At 47.3% G+C, this 14,644-nt stretch overlaps 1 protein-coding gene across 1 annotated transcript in view; it reads left to right on the forward strand.

The window, feature by feature from the left end:
* Nucleotides 1-14,485: 14,485 nt before the first annotated feature.
* The window catches only part of SLC37A1 (solute carrier family 37 member 1), a 78,608-nt gene continuing 78,449 nt past the window's right edge, over nucleotides 14,486-14,644 (forward strand). Inside the window, exon 1 of the mRNA XM_082244950.1 lies at nucleotides 14,486-14,561. Within this exon, the coding sequence (XP_082101076.1) occupies nucleotides 14,506-14,561 (56 nt within the window). The 5' untranslated portion in view covers nucleotides 14,486-14,505. The remainder of the gene's footprint in view (nucleotides 14,562-14,644) is intronic.

Below are 14,644 nucleotides of genomic sequence, written 5' to 3' on the forward strand. Positions count from 1 at the left end.
TCTCCTGTCCTGTATGCTGGGTGTAATTCTCAGTATCTGTTCTTATTCTGTATGTATGGACTCTGCACAGTACTACTTCTCCTGTCCTGTATGCCGGGTGTAATTCTCGGTATCTGTTCTTATTCTGTATGTATGGACTCTGCACAGTACCACTTCTCCTGTCCTGTATGCCGGGTGTAATTCTCGGTATCTGTTCTTATTCTGTATGTATGGACTCTGCACAGTACTACTTCTCCTGTCCTGTATGCCGGGTGTAATTCTCGGTATCTGTTCTTATTCTGTATGTATGGACTCTGCACAGTACTACTTCTCCTGTCCTGTATGCCGGGTGTAATTCTCAGTATCTGTTCTTATTCTCTATGTATGGACTCTGCACAGTACTACTTCTCCTGTCCTGTATGCCGGGTGTAATTCTCAGTATCTGTTCTTATTCTGTATGTATGGACTCTGCACAGTACCACTTCTCCTGTCCTGTATGCCGGGTGTAATTCTCAGTATCTGTTCTTATTCTGTATGTATGGACTCTGCACAGTACTACTTCTCCTGTCCTGTATGCCGGGTGTAATTCTCAGTATCTGTTCTTATTCTGTATGTATGGACTCTGCACAGTACTACTTCTCCTGTCCTGTATGCCGGGTGTAATTCTCAGTATCTGTTCTTATTCTGTATGTATGGACTCTGCACAGTATTACTTCTCATGTCCTGTATGCCGGGTGTAATTCTCGGTATCTGTTCTTATTCTGTATGTATGGACTCTGCACAGTACTACTTCTCCTGTCCTGTATGCCGGGTGTAATTCTCGGTATCTGTTCTTATTCTGTATGTATGGACTCTGCACAGTACTACTTCTCCTGTCCTGTATGCTGGGTGTAATTCTCAGTATCTGTCCTTATTCTGTATGTATGGACTCCGCACAGTACTACTTCTCCTGTCCTGTATGCCGGGTGTAATTCTCAGTATCTGTTCTCATTCTGTATGTATGGACTCTGCACAGTACTACTTCTCCTGTCCTGTATGCTGGGTGTAATTCTCAGTATCTGTTCTTATTCTGTATGTATGGACTCTGCACAGTACCACTTCTCCTGTCCTGTATGCCGGGTGTAATTCTCAGTATCTGTTCTTATTCTGTATGTATGGACTCTGCACAGTACTACTTCTCCTGTCCTGTATGCCGGGTGTAATTCTCAGTATCTGTTCTTATTCTGTATGTATGGACTCTGCACAGTACTACTTCTCCTGTCCTGTATGCCGGGTGTAATTCTCGGTATCTGTTCTTATTCTGTATGTATGGACTCTGCACAGTACCACTTCTCCTGTCCTGTATGCCGGGTGTAATTCTCAGTATCTGTTCTTATTCTGTATGTATGGACTCTGCACAGTACTACTTCTCCTGTCCTGTATGCCGGGTGTAATTCTCAGTATCTGTTCTTATTCTGTATGTATGGACTCTGCACAGTATTACTTCTCATGTCCTGTATGCCGGGTGTAATTCTCGGTATCTGTTCTTATTCTGTATGTATGGACTCTGCACAGTACTACTTCTCCTGTCCTGTATGCCGGGTGTAATTCTCGGTATCTGTTCTTATTCTGTATGTATGGACTCTGCACAGTACTACTTCTCCTGTCCTGTATGCTGGGTGTAATTCTCAGTATCTGTCCTTATTCTGTATGTATGGACTCCGCACAGTACTACTTCTCCTGTCCTGTATGCCGGGTGTAATTCTCAGTATCTGTTCTCATTCTGTATGTATGGACTCTGCACAGTACTACTTCTCCTGTCCTGTATGCTGGGTGTAATTCTCAGTATCTGTTCTTATTCTGTATGTATGGACTCTGCACAGTACCACTTCTCCTGTCCTGTATGCCGGGTGTAATTCTCAGTATCTGTTCTTATTCTGTATGTATGGACTCTGCACAGTACTACTTCTCCTGTCCTGTATGCTGGGTGTAATTCTCAGTATCTGTTCTTATTCTGTATGTATGGACTCTGCACAGTACTACTTCTCCTGTCCTGTATGCCGGGTGTAATTCTCAGTATCTGTTCTTATTCTGTATGTATGGACTCTGCACAGTACCACTTCTCCTGTCCTGTATGCTGGGTGTAATTCTCGGTATCTGTTCTTATTCTGTATGTATGGACTCTGCACAGTACCACTTCTCCTGTCCTGTATGCCGGGTGTAATTCTCAGTATCTGTTCTTATTCTGTATGTATGGACTCTGCACAGTACCACTTCTCCTGTCCTGTATGCTGGGTGTAATTCTCAGTATCTGTTCTTATTCTGTATGTATGGACTCTGCACAGTACCACTTCTCCTGTCCTGTATGCCGGGTGTAATTCTCGGTATCTGTTCTTATTCTGTATGTATGGACTCTGCACAGTACCACTTCTCCTGTCCTGTATGCCGGGTGTAATTCTCAGTATCTGTTCTTATTCTGTATGTATGGACTCTGCACAGTACCACTTCTCCTGTCCTGTATGCCGGGTGTAATTCTCGGTATCTGTTCTTGTGCGGGTTCTCGGTATCATGTCTCCCGCCCTGTGTGGTGGAGATGCAGGAAGTCGGATGCAGGAAGTGGTTGTCGGAGTCCTCGCTGAGTAGTTCCTCTTTTCTCTGTGGGGTCATGTGACTGACGGGGTCACCATTTCGGGTGAGATGCTGGGACGTCTGTCCTCCTCCTCGTCTCCTTCTTCCTCCTCCTCGTCCTCGTCGTCGTCCTCTGCTTCCTCCTCGTCTTCATCCTTTTCTTCCTCTTCGTCATCGTCCTCCTGTTCTTCCTCGTCGTCCCCTTCTTTCTCCTCCTCCTCGTCCTCCTTCTTCCTCATCGTCGTCCTTAGCTTTCTCCTCCTTGTTGTCCTCGTCTTCTTCCTCCTCCTTGTCCTCTTCTTCTTCCTCCTCCTTCACGCCCTCTTCTTCCTCGTTGTCATCATCTTATTCTTCCTTGTCGTCGCCGTCCCCTTCTTTCTTCTCCTCCTCCTCCTCGTCCCCTTCTTTCTCCTCCTCCTCCTCCTCCTCCCCCCTCCTCGTCCCCTTCTTTCTCCTCCTCCTTGTCCCCTTCTTCCTTCTCCTCCTCCTCCTCCTCCTCCTCCTCCTCCTCGTCCCCTTCTTTCTCCTCCTCCTCTTCCTCCTCCTCGTCCCCTTCTTTCTCCTCCTCCTCTTCCTCCTCCTCGTCCCCTTCTTTCTCCTCCTCCTCCTCCTCCTCCTCCTCGTCCCCTTCTTTCTCCTCCTCCTCCTCGTCCCCTTCTTTCTCCTCCTCCTCCTCCTCGTCCCCTTCTTTCTCCTCCTCCTCCTCGTCTCTTCCTCCTCCTCCTCGTCCCCTTCTTTCTTCTCCTCCTCCTCGTCCCCTTCTTTCTGCTCCTTCTCCTCGTCCCCTTCTTTCTCCTCCTCCTCGTCCCCTTCTTTCTCCTCCTCCTCCTCCTCCTCGTCCTCTTCTTTCTCCTCCTCTTCTTTCTCCTCCTCCTCCTCCTCCTCCTCGTCCTCTTCTTTCTCCTCCTCCTCCTCCTCCTCCTCGTCCCCTTCTTTCTCCTCCTCCTCCTCCTCCTCCTCGTCCCCTTCTTTCTCATCCTCCTCCTCCTCCTCCTCCTCCTCCTCCTCCCCTTCTTTCTCCTCCTCGTCCCCTTCTTTCTCCTCCTCGTCCCCTTCTTTCTCCTCCTCGTCCCCTTCTTTCTCCTCCTCCTCCTCCGTCCTCTTCCCTCCGTGTCCCCCAGACACGCCTCCTTATGCCCTGTCCCAGGGGTCAAGTCCTGGGGAAAAAAGTGTGGGAACTCACCCAAGATTACACCCCCCCTCCCCCACCAAAAAAAAATTGTGTGTTCATGTATACGTTTTGAGGAGCAAGGGGCACTTTAGCGACTTGGTAACCGGTTGTGGGCCACAATGACCGGAGCGGGCCAATCAGATGACAGGTCCATGTCAGCATGTACAGAGCAGACACAGACACAGCCCCCTCTACTTTGATCTGCCCAGATTGAAGGGGGCGGATCCCCTTCTGTTTTTTTTTAAAGTGGATTGAATTGGGTTCCTGCAGGAATCGCTGGCTGCGGCTGTCCCCAGGTGGGTATGGCTGGTGGCTGCTAACTGGCTGTCCTCCAGGGCTGGTACTGCTGACTGGTACTGGTGTGGGAACTGCTGGCTGGTACTGGTGTGGGTACTGCTGACTGGTATTGGTGTGGGAACTACTGGCTGGTACTGGTGTGGGAACTGCTGGCGGGTATTGGTGTGGGAACTGCTGGCTGGTATTGGTGTGCGAACTGCTGGCGGGTACTGGTGTGGGAACTGCTGGCGGGTATTGGTGTGGGAACTGCTGGCTGGTATTGGTGTGGGTACTGCTGGCGGGTATTGGTGTGGGTACTGCTGGCGGGTATTGGTGTGGGAACTGCTGGCTGGTACTGGTGTGGGAACTGCTGGCGGGTATTGGTGTGGGAACTGCTGGCGGGTATTGGTGTGGGAACTGCTGGCTGGTATTGGTGTGGGAACTGCTGGCGGGTATTGGTGTGGGAACTGCTGGCGGGTATTGGTGTGGGAACTGCTGGCGGGTATTGGTGTGGGAACTGCTGGCGGGTATTGGTGTGGGAACTGCTGGCTGGTATTGGTGTGGGAACTGCTGGCTGGTATTGGTGTGGGAACTGCTGGCTGGTATTGGTGTGGGAACTGCTGGCTGGTATTGGTGTGGGAACTGCTGGCTGGTATTGGTGTGGGAACTGCTGGCTGGTATTGGTGTGGGAACTGCTGGCGGGTATTGGTGTGGGAACTGCTGGCGGGTATTGGTGTGGGAACTGCTGGCTGGTATTGGTGTGGGAACTGCTGGCTGGTATTGGTGTGGGAACTGCTGGCGGGTATTGGTGTGGGAACTGCTGGCTGGTAATGGTGTGGGAAGTGCTGGCTGGTATTGGTGTGGGAACTGCTGGCGGGTACTGGTGTGGGAACTGCTGGCGGGTATTGGTGTGGGAACTGCTGGCGGGTATTGGTGTGGGAACTACTGGCTGGTATTGGTGTGGGAACTACTGGCTGGTATTGGTGTGGGAACTGCTGGCGGGTATTGGTGTGGGAACTGCTGGCGGGTATTGGTGTGGGAACTGCTGGCGGGTATTGGTGTGGGAAGTGCTGGCGGGTATTGGTGTGGGAACTGCTGGCGGGTATTGGTGTGGGAACTACTGGCTGGTATTGGTGTGGGAACTACTGGCTGGTATTGGTGTGGGAACTGCTGGCGGGCATTGGTGTGGGAACTGCTGGCTGGTATTGGTGTGGGAACTGCTGGTGGGTATTGGTGTGGGTACTGCTGGCGGGTATTGGTGTGGGTACTGCTGGCGGGCACTGCTGTGGGTACTGCTGGCTGGTACTGCTGTGGGTAGTACTCATGAAGAATTGTGCAGAGCCGATGCTTCCTCTTTTGGTCAGTCCTGACAGGCTGAGTCTCATACGGAGTGATAGCAGATGCACTCCGTCTGTGACTCAGACTGTCAGGACGGAGCCGGAACTGTACAGGAGGCATTGGCTCCGTTCTGACGGCTCAGCTTTGAGCTGGTTTATCGCGGCTTTCCTCGCACTGCTCGGGGATGGCAGGTCAGGAACCCGCAATCTGAGCTTACCGACCCGCCATCCCAGAGCAGGAGGTGGCGCTGGGATTGTGTCAGGGATGCAGCTGCTAACGGGAATGGTGTTCCTGCTGTAGAAAGTACAGGAACGCCGCTTCCCTCCGTGTCCCCCGGACACGCCTCCTTATGCCCTGTCCTCTTCCCTCCATGCCCCCCGGACACGCCTCCTTATGCCCTGTCCTCTTCCCTCCATGCCTCCCGGACACGCCTCCTTATGCCCTGTCCTCTTCCCTCCGTGTCCCCCGGACACGCCTCCTTATGCCCTGTCCTCTTCCCTCCATGCCCCCCGGACACGCCTCCTTATGCCCTGTCCTCTTCCCTCCATGCCCCCCGGACACGCCTCCTTATGCCCTGTCCTCTTCCCTCCATGCCCCCCGGACACGCCTCCTTATGCCCTGTCCTCTTCCCTCCATGCCCCCCGGACACGCCTCCTTATGCCCTGTCCTCTTCCCTCCATGCCCCCCGGACACGCCTCCTTATGCCCTGTCCTCTTCCCTCCATGCCCCCCGGACACGCCTCCTTATGCCCTGTCCTCTTCCCTCCATGCCCCCTGGACACGCCTCCTTATGCCCTGTCCTCTTCCCTCTGTGTCCCCCCGGACACACCTCCTTATGCCCTGTCCTCTTCCCTCCATGCCCCCCAGACACGCCTCTATATGCCCTGTCCTCTTCCCTCCATGCCCCCCGGACACGCCTCTATATGCCCTGTCCTCTTCCCTCCGTGCCCCCTGGACACACCTCCTTATGCCCTGTCCTCTTCCCTCTGTGTCCCCCAGACACGGCTCCTTTATGGGTAGTATTATTGTCTTCTACAGGATGAGGTCCTAACTGATTAGATTAGTTCTTTATGTCTGATAGTCTGCTGACCCCTTACCCCAAACATATTCGGACTTCAGACCCCTCTCCTCCTTCCTCAGGGGAGGCAGGACCCATTCCCCCCCCTCACCCTCCATCCTTCCTTGGGGGAGGCGGGACCTGTTCCCCCCCCTCCTCCTTCCTTGGGGGAGGCGGGACCTGTTCCCCCCCCCCTCCTTTCTCTGGGACTTTGTGTCTTGGAAATTATTATACGCTGGATGCACAGATAACTCAGTTGCGATAATAAATTCACTTTTGGATATTAATATTCGCCAGGCGCAATCCATCCCGTTGTGGTAATAAGCGCAGTTCTCAGCTCTGTGTATAAGGTAATGGAGAGCTCAGCAGTACCCAGGAATACAGACACACAGCCTGCTATCTCATTGGATGCTCCATAGAATGTCCTAAGGCATGGAGCTCCGCCTATTTATGGGACAACAGGAAGTGATGACTATACAACATCAGCCAATCAGTTCCTAATGTACAGTCACATGACACAAGCAACTCACATAGAATCAGCCAATGACACACTTGTATACATTCAAAAGTACAATAGAAAGAGGAGTACACGATGGTGAATGAGCAGAACAGAGTGCACAGCTTCCCGCCTAACACTACACAATGACACCGGCGTGTAGAACTGTGAACGCTGCTCTGATAAAACTCGTGCATGTATTCCCACCACTACTACTGGTGTGACTCCCATTCAGCAAGGCTCAGAAAACAATGCCTGATAGGATTATACTACTGTTCCCATAGAAGTGAGGCTATCTGCAGGGAAAGAGCCATGCTGTTTCCACTATGGTGATCAGGCACAGTAGAAAGACATGAGCGTGTATCCCTTCATAGAGGCAGATAGATATCAAACCGATACTGACTCCGCACCGCAATACACATAGATCTATACCGGCAAACAGACCCGCGCATGGAGTGTTCACCGGAAGAGACGTCTATGTAGAGGGAACGTGTCTACACATCTAAGGGAAGGATTTCTCTGCCAGTAGTCTTTCCTCCATGTCGGTTCCCCCGTACTCCCTCTAATGAGCGCATTACAAGCAAACCGACAACAGGAGCCGTAATGATAATCCAAATTAAACACATATGATCTTATGTATTTAGACTGAACACCAGCCTATGTTTCAGGTTCACATGCATTCTTATTATAGGATGCATGTGGCTGATCATTATTATTCCATAATTCCAGTTGAAAGCCCTTTATTTACATATATTGTGCTGTCTTTTATTTTTTAATTATTTCTCATTATTTAGCCCAAGGCATTATGACCGCTGTCACTGTGGTGTCATTAATTGTGCCAATGAGTTTTTGTTAATTACCTTGTCAATGTGGGTTCAGCAGCCCTGGATGACTGCCTGAATCTTATTCATTTATATCTCCTGGTTTCATTGCTGTTTATTCAACTACTGGCAATGTTTCCCTGCTATCATTGCCAATGTTTCCCTGTTTAAATATGGCGCCCGATCGATGATATTGCTGTTTAAGCATTAGATTGCTGCTGAGGTTGGTGATCTTAAGAATCATTTAGCTGCATTGTTTTTCTGTGCAGCCGTAGCTTTATTGGCCCCAGATGATTGTCTCCATCACGGCATACCCTCCGTTTTCTATTGCTATTGTAACTATTGGCAATGTATCCCTGCTTAAACATGGCGCCCGATAAGTGATGCTGTGGCTCAGACAGGGGCGGTGTTTGTTTTCTTTGTTCCGTATATAAGTGGTGGAGTCAGCACGCTGCTCGTACCCCCAGGAAGACGTCAGCTGTGGCGAAACGCGTTGGGCCCCGCGTGCTGATGTCACCACGCAACCCGGAAGGGGGGGCGACACTGTAGCCGGCCGGCTGTATTGAGTTTTAGCTTCATACATTTCTACCAAATGGGAGTTCCTTTCTGTATATTAAAGTGTTGAGTTTTTAACTTATTACACTATGGAGCCTTCTGTATTTTCTTTATGGTGATCTTTGGATGGATACTGCTTATGTGCTTTGAGTCCGGTGTGATCTCTACCATACTGACGGTCTCTTGTAATCTACATCCACTCTCGGCATCTCCATCTGGATCTATCAGGGATTGATTTGGTTGGCTTATTGATTACCACTATCTGGTAATTTACTGACAGACGCACCGTGGAGGAGAACCCCTTTATGTTGTGGTGGAGGATTTCATATTCCTTTTACACTTTTGTTGCACACAATGAATACCCTTTGATATTGTGGGTTTATTTTTATTTATTTCTCTTTGTCACACATATTGGTTTTATTATCATTGTGCACAATTTTTTTCACCAGTTTGAATAATTTTTTGTTTTTACACATTCGTTTGTATTTTGGTCACATATAGCGCAGCTTCGTTTTATTTATATGATCTGATCTCCATGTATAAATACATAAGGGGGGTATGATCTCCATGTATAAATACATAAGGGGGGATATGATCTCCATGTATAAATACATAAGGGGGGGGGGATATGATCTCCATGTATAAATACATAAGGGGGGATATGATCTCCATGTATAAATACATAAGGGGGGATATGATCTCCATGTATAATACATAAGGGGGGATATGATCTCCATGTATAAATACATAAGGGGGGATATGATCTCCATGTATAAATACATAAGGGGGGATATGATCTCCATGTATAAATACATAAGGGGGGATATGATCTCCATGTATAAATACATAAGGGGGGATATGATCTCCATGTATAAATACATAAGGGGGGATATGATCTCATGTATAAATACATAAGGGGGGGGTATGATCTCCATGTATAAATACATAAGGGGGGATATGATCTCCATGTATAAATACATAAGGGGGGATATGGTCACCGTGTATAAATACATAAGGGGGGTATATGATCTTCATGTATAAATACATAAGGGGGGGGATATGATCTCCATGTATAAATACATAAGGGGGGATATGATCTCCATGTATAAATACATAAGGGGGGATATGATCTCCATGTATAAATACATAAGGGGGGGATATGATCTCCATGTATAAATACATAAGGGGGGGATATGATCTCCATGTATAAATACATAAGGGGGGGATATGATCTCCATGTATAAATACATAAGGGGGGGATATGATCTCCATGTATAAATACATAAGGGGGGGATATGATCTCCATGTATAAATACATAAGGGGGGGATATGATCTCCATGTATAAATACATAAGGGGGGGATATGATCTCCATGTATAAATACATAAGGGGGGGATATGATCACCATGTATAAATACATAAGGGGGGATATGATCTCCATGTATAAATACATAAGGGGGGATATGATCTCCATGTATAAATACATAAGGGGGGATATGATCTCCATGTATAAATACATAAGGGGGGATATGATCTCCATGTATAAATACATAAGGGGGGATATGATCTCATGTATAAATACATAAGGGGGGGGTATGATCTCCATGTATAAATACATAAGGGGGGATATGATCTCCATGTATAAATACATAAGGGGGGATATGGTCACCGTGTATAAATACATAAGGGGGGTATATGATCTTCATGTATAAATACATAAGGGGGGGATATGATCTCCATGTATAAATACATAAGGGGGGATATGATCTCCATGTATAAATACATAAGGGGGGATATGATCTCATGTATAAATACATAAGGGGGGGATATGATCTCCATGTATAAATACATAAGGGGGGGATATGATCTCCATGTATAAATACATAAGGGGGGGATATGATCTCCATGTATAAATACATAAGGGGGGGATATGATCACCATGTATAAATACATAAGGGGGGATATGATCTCCATGTATAAATACATAAGGGGGGATATGATCTCCATGTATAAATACATAAGGGGGGGTATGATCTCCATGTATAAATGCATAAGGAGGGATATGATCTCCATGTATAAATACATAAGGGGGGATATGATCTCCATGTATAAATACATATGGGGGATATGATCTCCATGTATAAATACATAAGGGGGGATATGATCTCATGTATAAATACATAAGGGGGGGATATGATCTCCATGTATAAATACATAAGGGGGGGATATGATCTCCATGTATAAATACATAAGGGGGGATATGATCACCATGTATAAATACATAAGGGGGGATATGATCTCCATGTATAAATACATAAGGGGGGGATATGATCTCCATGTATAAATACATAAGGGGGGGATATGATCTCCATGTATAAATACATAAGGGGGGATATGATCTCCATGTATAAATACATAAGGGGGGATATGATCTCCATGTATAAATACATAAGGGGGGGATATGATCTCCATGTATAAATACATAAGGGGGGATATGATCTCCATGTATAAATACATAAGGGGGGATATGATCTCCATGTATAAATACATAAGGGGTCCATATAGTGAACTTGGTGTTGAGTTGTTCAATTTAAGGTCCTCACAGAGGACAAGGGGGCACTCTTTACGTTTTAGAGGAAATCAGATTTTGTCTCAAAATATGGAAAGGTTTCTTCACAGTAAGAGCTGTGAAAATGTGGAATAGACTCCCTCCAGAGGTGGTTCTGGTAGGGTCAGTAGATTGCTATAAGAGAGTCCTGAATTCTTTCCTAGATGTACATAATATAACTGGGTAATAATATTTATAGGTAAAGGTGATCCAGGGAATATCTGATTGCCTCTTGGGGGATCAGGAAGGAATTTTCCCCTGCTGTAGTAAATTGGATCATGCTTTGCTGGGGTTTTTCGCCTTCCTCAGGATCATCTGTGGGTATAGGATTGTGTATATGGGATTGTATGGTTGGGGCGGGTATAGGATGGTGTATATGGGATTGTATGGTTGGGGTGGGTATAGGATGGTGTATATGGGATTGTATGGTTGGGGCAGGTATAGGATGGTGTATATGGGATTGTATGGTTGGGGCGGGTATAGGATTGTACATATGGGATTGTATGGTTGGGGAGGGTATAGGATTGTGTATATGGGATTGTATGGTTGGGGAGGGTATAGGATTGTGTATAGGGGATTGTATGGTTGGGGAGGGTATAGGATTGTGTATATGAGATTGTATGGTTGGGGTGGGTATAGGATGGTGTATAGGGGATTGTATGGTTGGGGAGGGTATAGGATTGTGTATATGGGATTGTATGGTTGGGGTGGCTATAGGATGGTGTATAGGGGATTGTATGGTTGGGGTGGGTATAGGATTGTACATATGGGATTGTATGGTTGGGGAGGGTATAGGATTGTGTATATGGGATTGTATGGTTGGGGAGGGTATAGGATTGTGTATAGGGGATTGTATGGTTGGGGAGGGTATAGGATTGTGTATAGGGGATTGTATGGTTGGGGAGGGTATAGGATTGTGTATAGGGGATTGTATGGTTGGGGAGGGTATAGGATTGTGTATAGGGGATTGTATGGTTGGGGAGGGTATAGGATTGTGTGGTTGAGTTTTCTTTACTGTTTGTTTTTTATTGGTTGAGCCAGATGGACTTGTGTCTTTTTCAACCTGACTAACTATGTAACATCCTAAAAATAAGTCCACACTAGTCCTAATAAAATTTCCACAACAGCCGGAACCCTTTTCCCTCCTTCCTCTGGGGCCTCGGACCCCTTTCCCCCCTCCTTCCTCTGGGGCCTCGGACCCCTTTCCGCCCTCCTTCCTCTGGGGCCTCGGACCCCTTTCCGCCCTCCTTCCTCTGGGGCCTCGGACCCCTTTCCCCCCTCCTTCCTCTGGGGCCTCGGACCCCTTTCCCCCCTCCTTCCTCTGGGGCCTCAGATCCCTTTCCCCTCTCCTTCCTCTTGGGCCTCGGACCCCTTTCCCCCCTTCCTTCCTCTGGGGCCTCGGCCCGCCAGTTGTATGCATATTTGTGGCAGAGGGGGTGAGCTTTAAGTCTGATCTGCCACATAAATACATACAGCTGCCAATGCTGTCATCCACATGATCACCATGAGAGCCAATCACAGTCCTCACATGATCGGAGACCCTCCCACTGGTCTTCAAAATGTAGATAAATGCCAACATATTCCTTTTTATAGGTAATGGTTTCCTGGGCCGCCTTAGAGGTGTCTTTTCCCCATTTCACACACTGAGCTTCCCAGCCGGGTATTTCCAGAAGGGTCAGATTATCACCTGGAGGAAAATTGGTGACCTCATTGTCCATTCATTTCATATGAAATGCGTAGAGTCGCTCCCTCTCCTTCAGCTGGATAGTGATTATTGGTGACTACGTTGTCCATACAATTCCTCATAAATCCAGGTGTTTGCTCTCCTCAGGCTGGGAACTGGTGACTACCTTGTGGTATATGTGGCTTCGATTTAGCCAAGGAGTGAAGGGGAATAATTTGGAGTGACTTGAGTGATGACGTGGAAATGAATAAGGCTTGGAGCATAGAAACCCGCTCAGTGCGCTCAAGATTAATACGCACCAAACACCATTAAACCCTTGTACTGAAAAGTACAATGTACAGCTCTTTTGTATAAGGTTATCCAATCGCTCGGCAGCAAACAAATGAACAGACAAGCTTGCTGTATTTAATTCGATGCCATCTGGAGGGTTTCCTGTGAGTGACTGACTCCTCCAAGACAGAGCAGGTTTATTTAACAAAAGGGGGTTACAGGGAGTGGCTTCAAGACCACCAATCACAGAACATGTATACATTCAAAAAATACACTAGGAACTGTAGAGTAGATGCCCATGAATGGACACGGCCGAACAAAGGGAATCCCAACTGTAGCACATGGCTTTTCATCGTTCACCCATGTCAATCCATAAACATGGACTCATACCTGTTAGTGGGTCTCATCAAACATGATTCATATATATATATATATAAACCATATCTAATAGTGACCATTCTTTTTGTTCAAGTGGATGAGGCTTTATCTGCATAAGATAATAGCAGCAGTTTCAGTCACACCGATCAAATATGACTAAAAGATGCCATCCATTAATCTTAGTAAAATAATAAGAATTCCATATCACAAACATATCTCCGCAGTACGGGGCCCCGAATGGCGGGTATAGATTTGTGCGATGGACTCTCTTTGCTACTAGTATTGTGCCATCTCATCCAATGGAAGGTTTTCACTAACAAGTCTTTCCTGCAATGACAGTTAAAGCAATATTCGCTGTTCATAGCGATTACCGGTAAAACTGACACTGGGAGACATAATGACTATTTACTAAAGAAATGTCCACAATCACATTTTCCACAACAGTGACATCTGAGTCTGCTGGGGCTGTTGACATGACATCCAAGATGGCGGCACCCAGCAGCAGTCTTATAATAATTCTTTGATGTCTACCCAATGGAGCAGTAAAATTAAAGGTTTATTCAAATTGCCCGGGCTCCCTTCCCCTTTACAAAGCAATGTTAGTAGGTGTGCACGTTAGAATTGAACATACTCTACTTCCACATTGCTGGGTGTGATGTCACCAACCCTCCGGGAAGACTCCTGTGGAATGCTAAACCGGTAAAACCAGACTGGAGGATGATAGGAGAAAAAAAAAAAGAAAGCCATCAGATGGATCCAGCAAATGGCCAACACTTGTGAGGTCCTTTATCCTGGTGAGCTTTGGATTCAGGTGGAAGATTGTGATGTGATCCGCCATGTTCGGCACCAACCATTGGCGTCACTTTACAGAACGTATTGTGTAGGATTTATTCCCCGTGATTTATAACCTGGTCTGATACCTTTACTTTGACTTCTGTCGTCCCATCTTAAGTCTCTCGCACAGAAACCAGGTTGTATGTCAGATATGAGTTGGGTTTATCTGTGGACCTTAGTAGACGAATTCTAGGAACTCCGTTCTGTCATTTAGACAGTTTTCCATATAATGGGGATTGTAGTGAACATAGAAACTACTCTCATCAGTTGTAGATTGGTCTGTTTATGGTGAGAAGAGGCAGTATAAGCGCTGACCACTCCACTAACCTTCACTTCTTCTCCTTCCAGACCAACCTGTGAAGGCCGACACTCCGCCTCCGAGCAGCTGACACTCCACCTCCGAGCAGCCGACACTCCGCCTCCGAGCAGCCAATGGCAGTTCTGCCTCCTGGGATACGCTTTTTCCTTTCCTTCTCACGGGACGAGTGGTAAGTGTCCTGCAGACCTCCCTGAGGCTTCTACAATATCCTGATAATAGGGGGGGAGGGGGTAAGCTGATTGGCAATGAGCT

Source organism: Pelophylax lessonae, assembly GCF_965119305.1.
Source record: "Pelophylax lessonae genome assembly, chromosome: 2".
Lineage (NCBI taxonomy): Eukaryota > Metazoa > Chordata > Amphibia > Anura > Ranidae > Pelophylax > Pelophylax lessonae.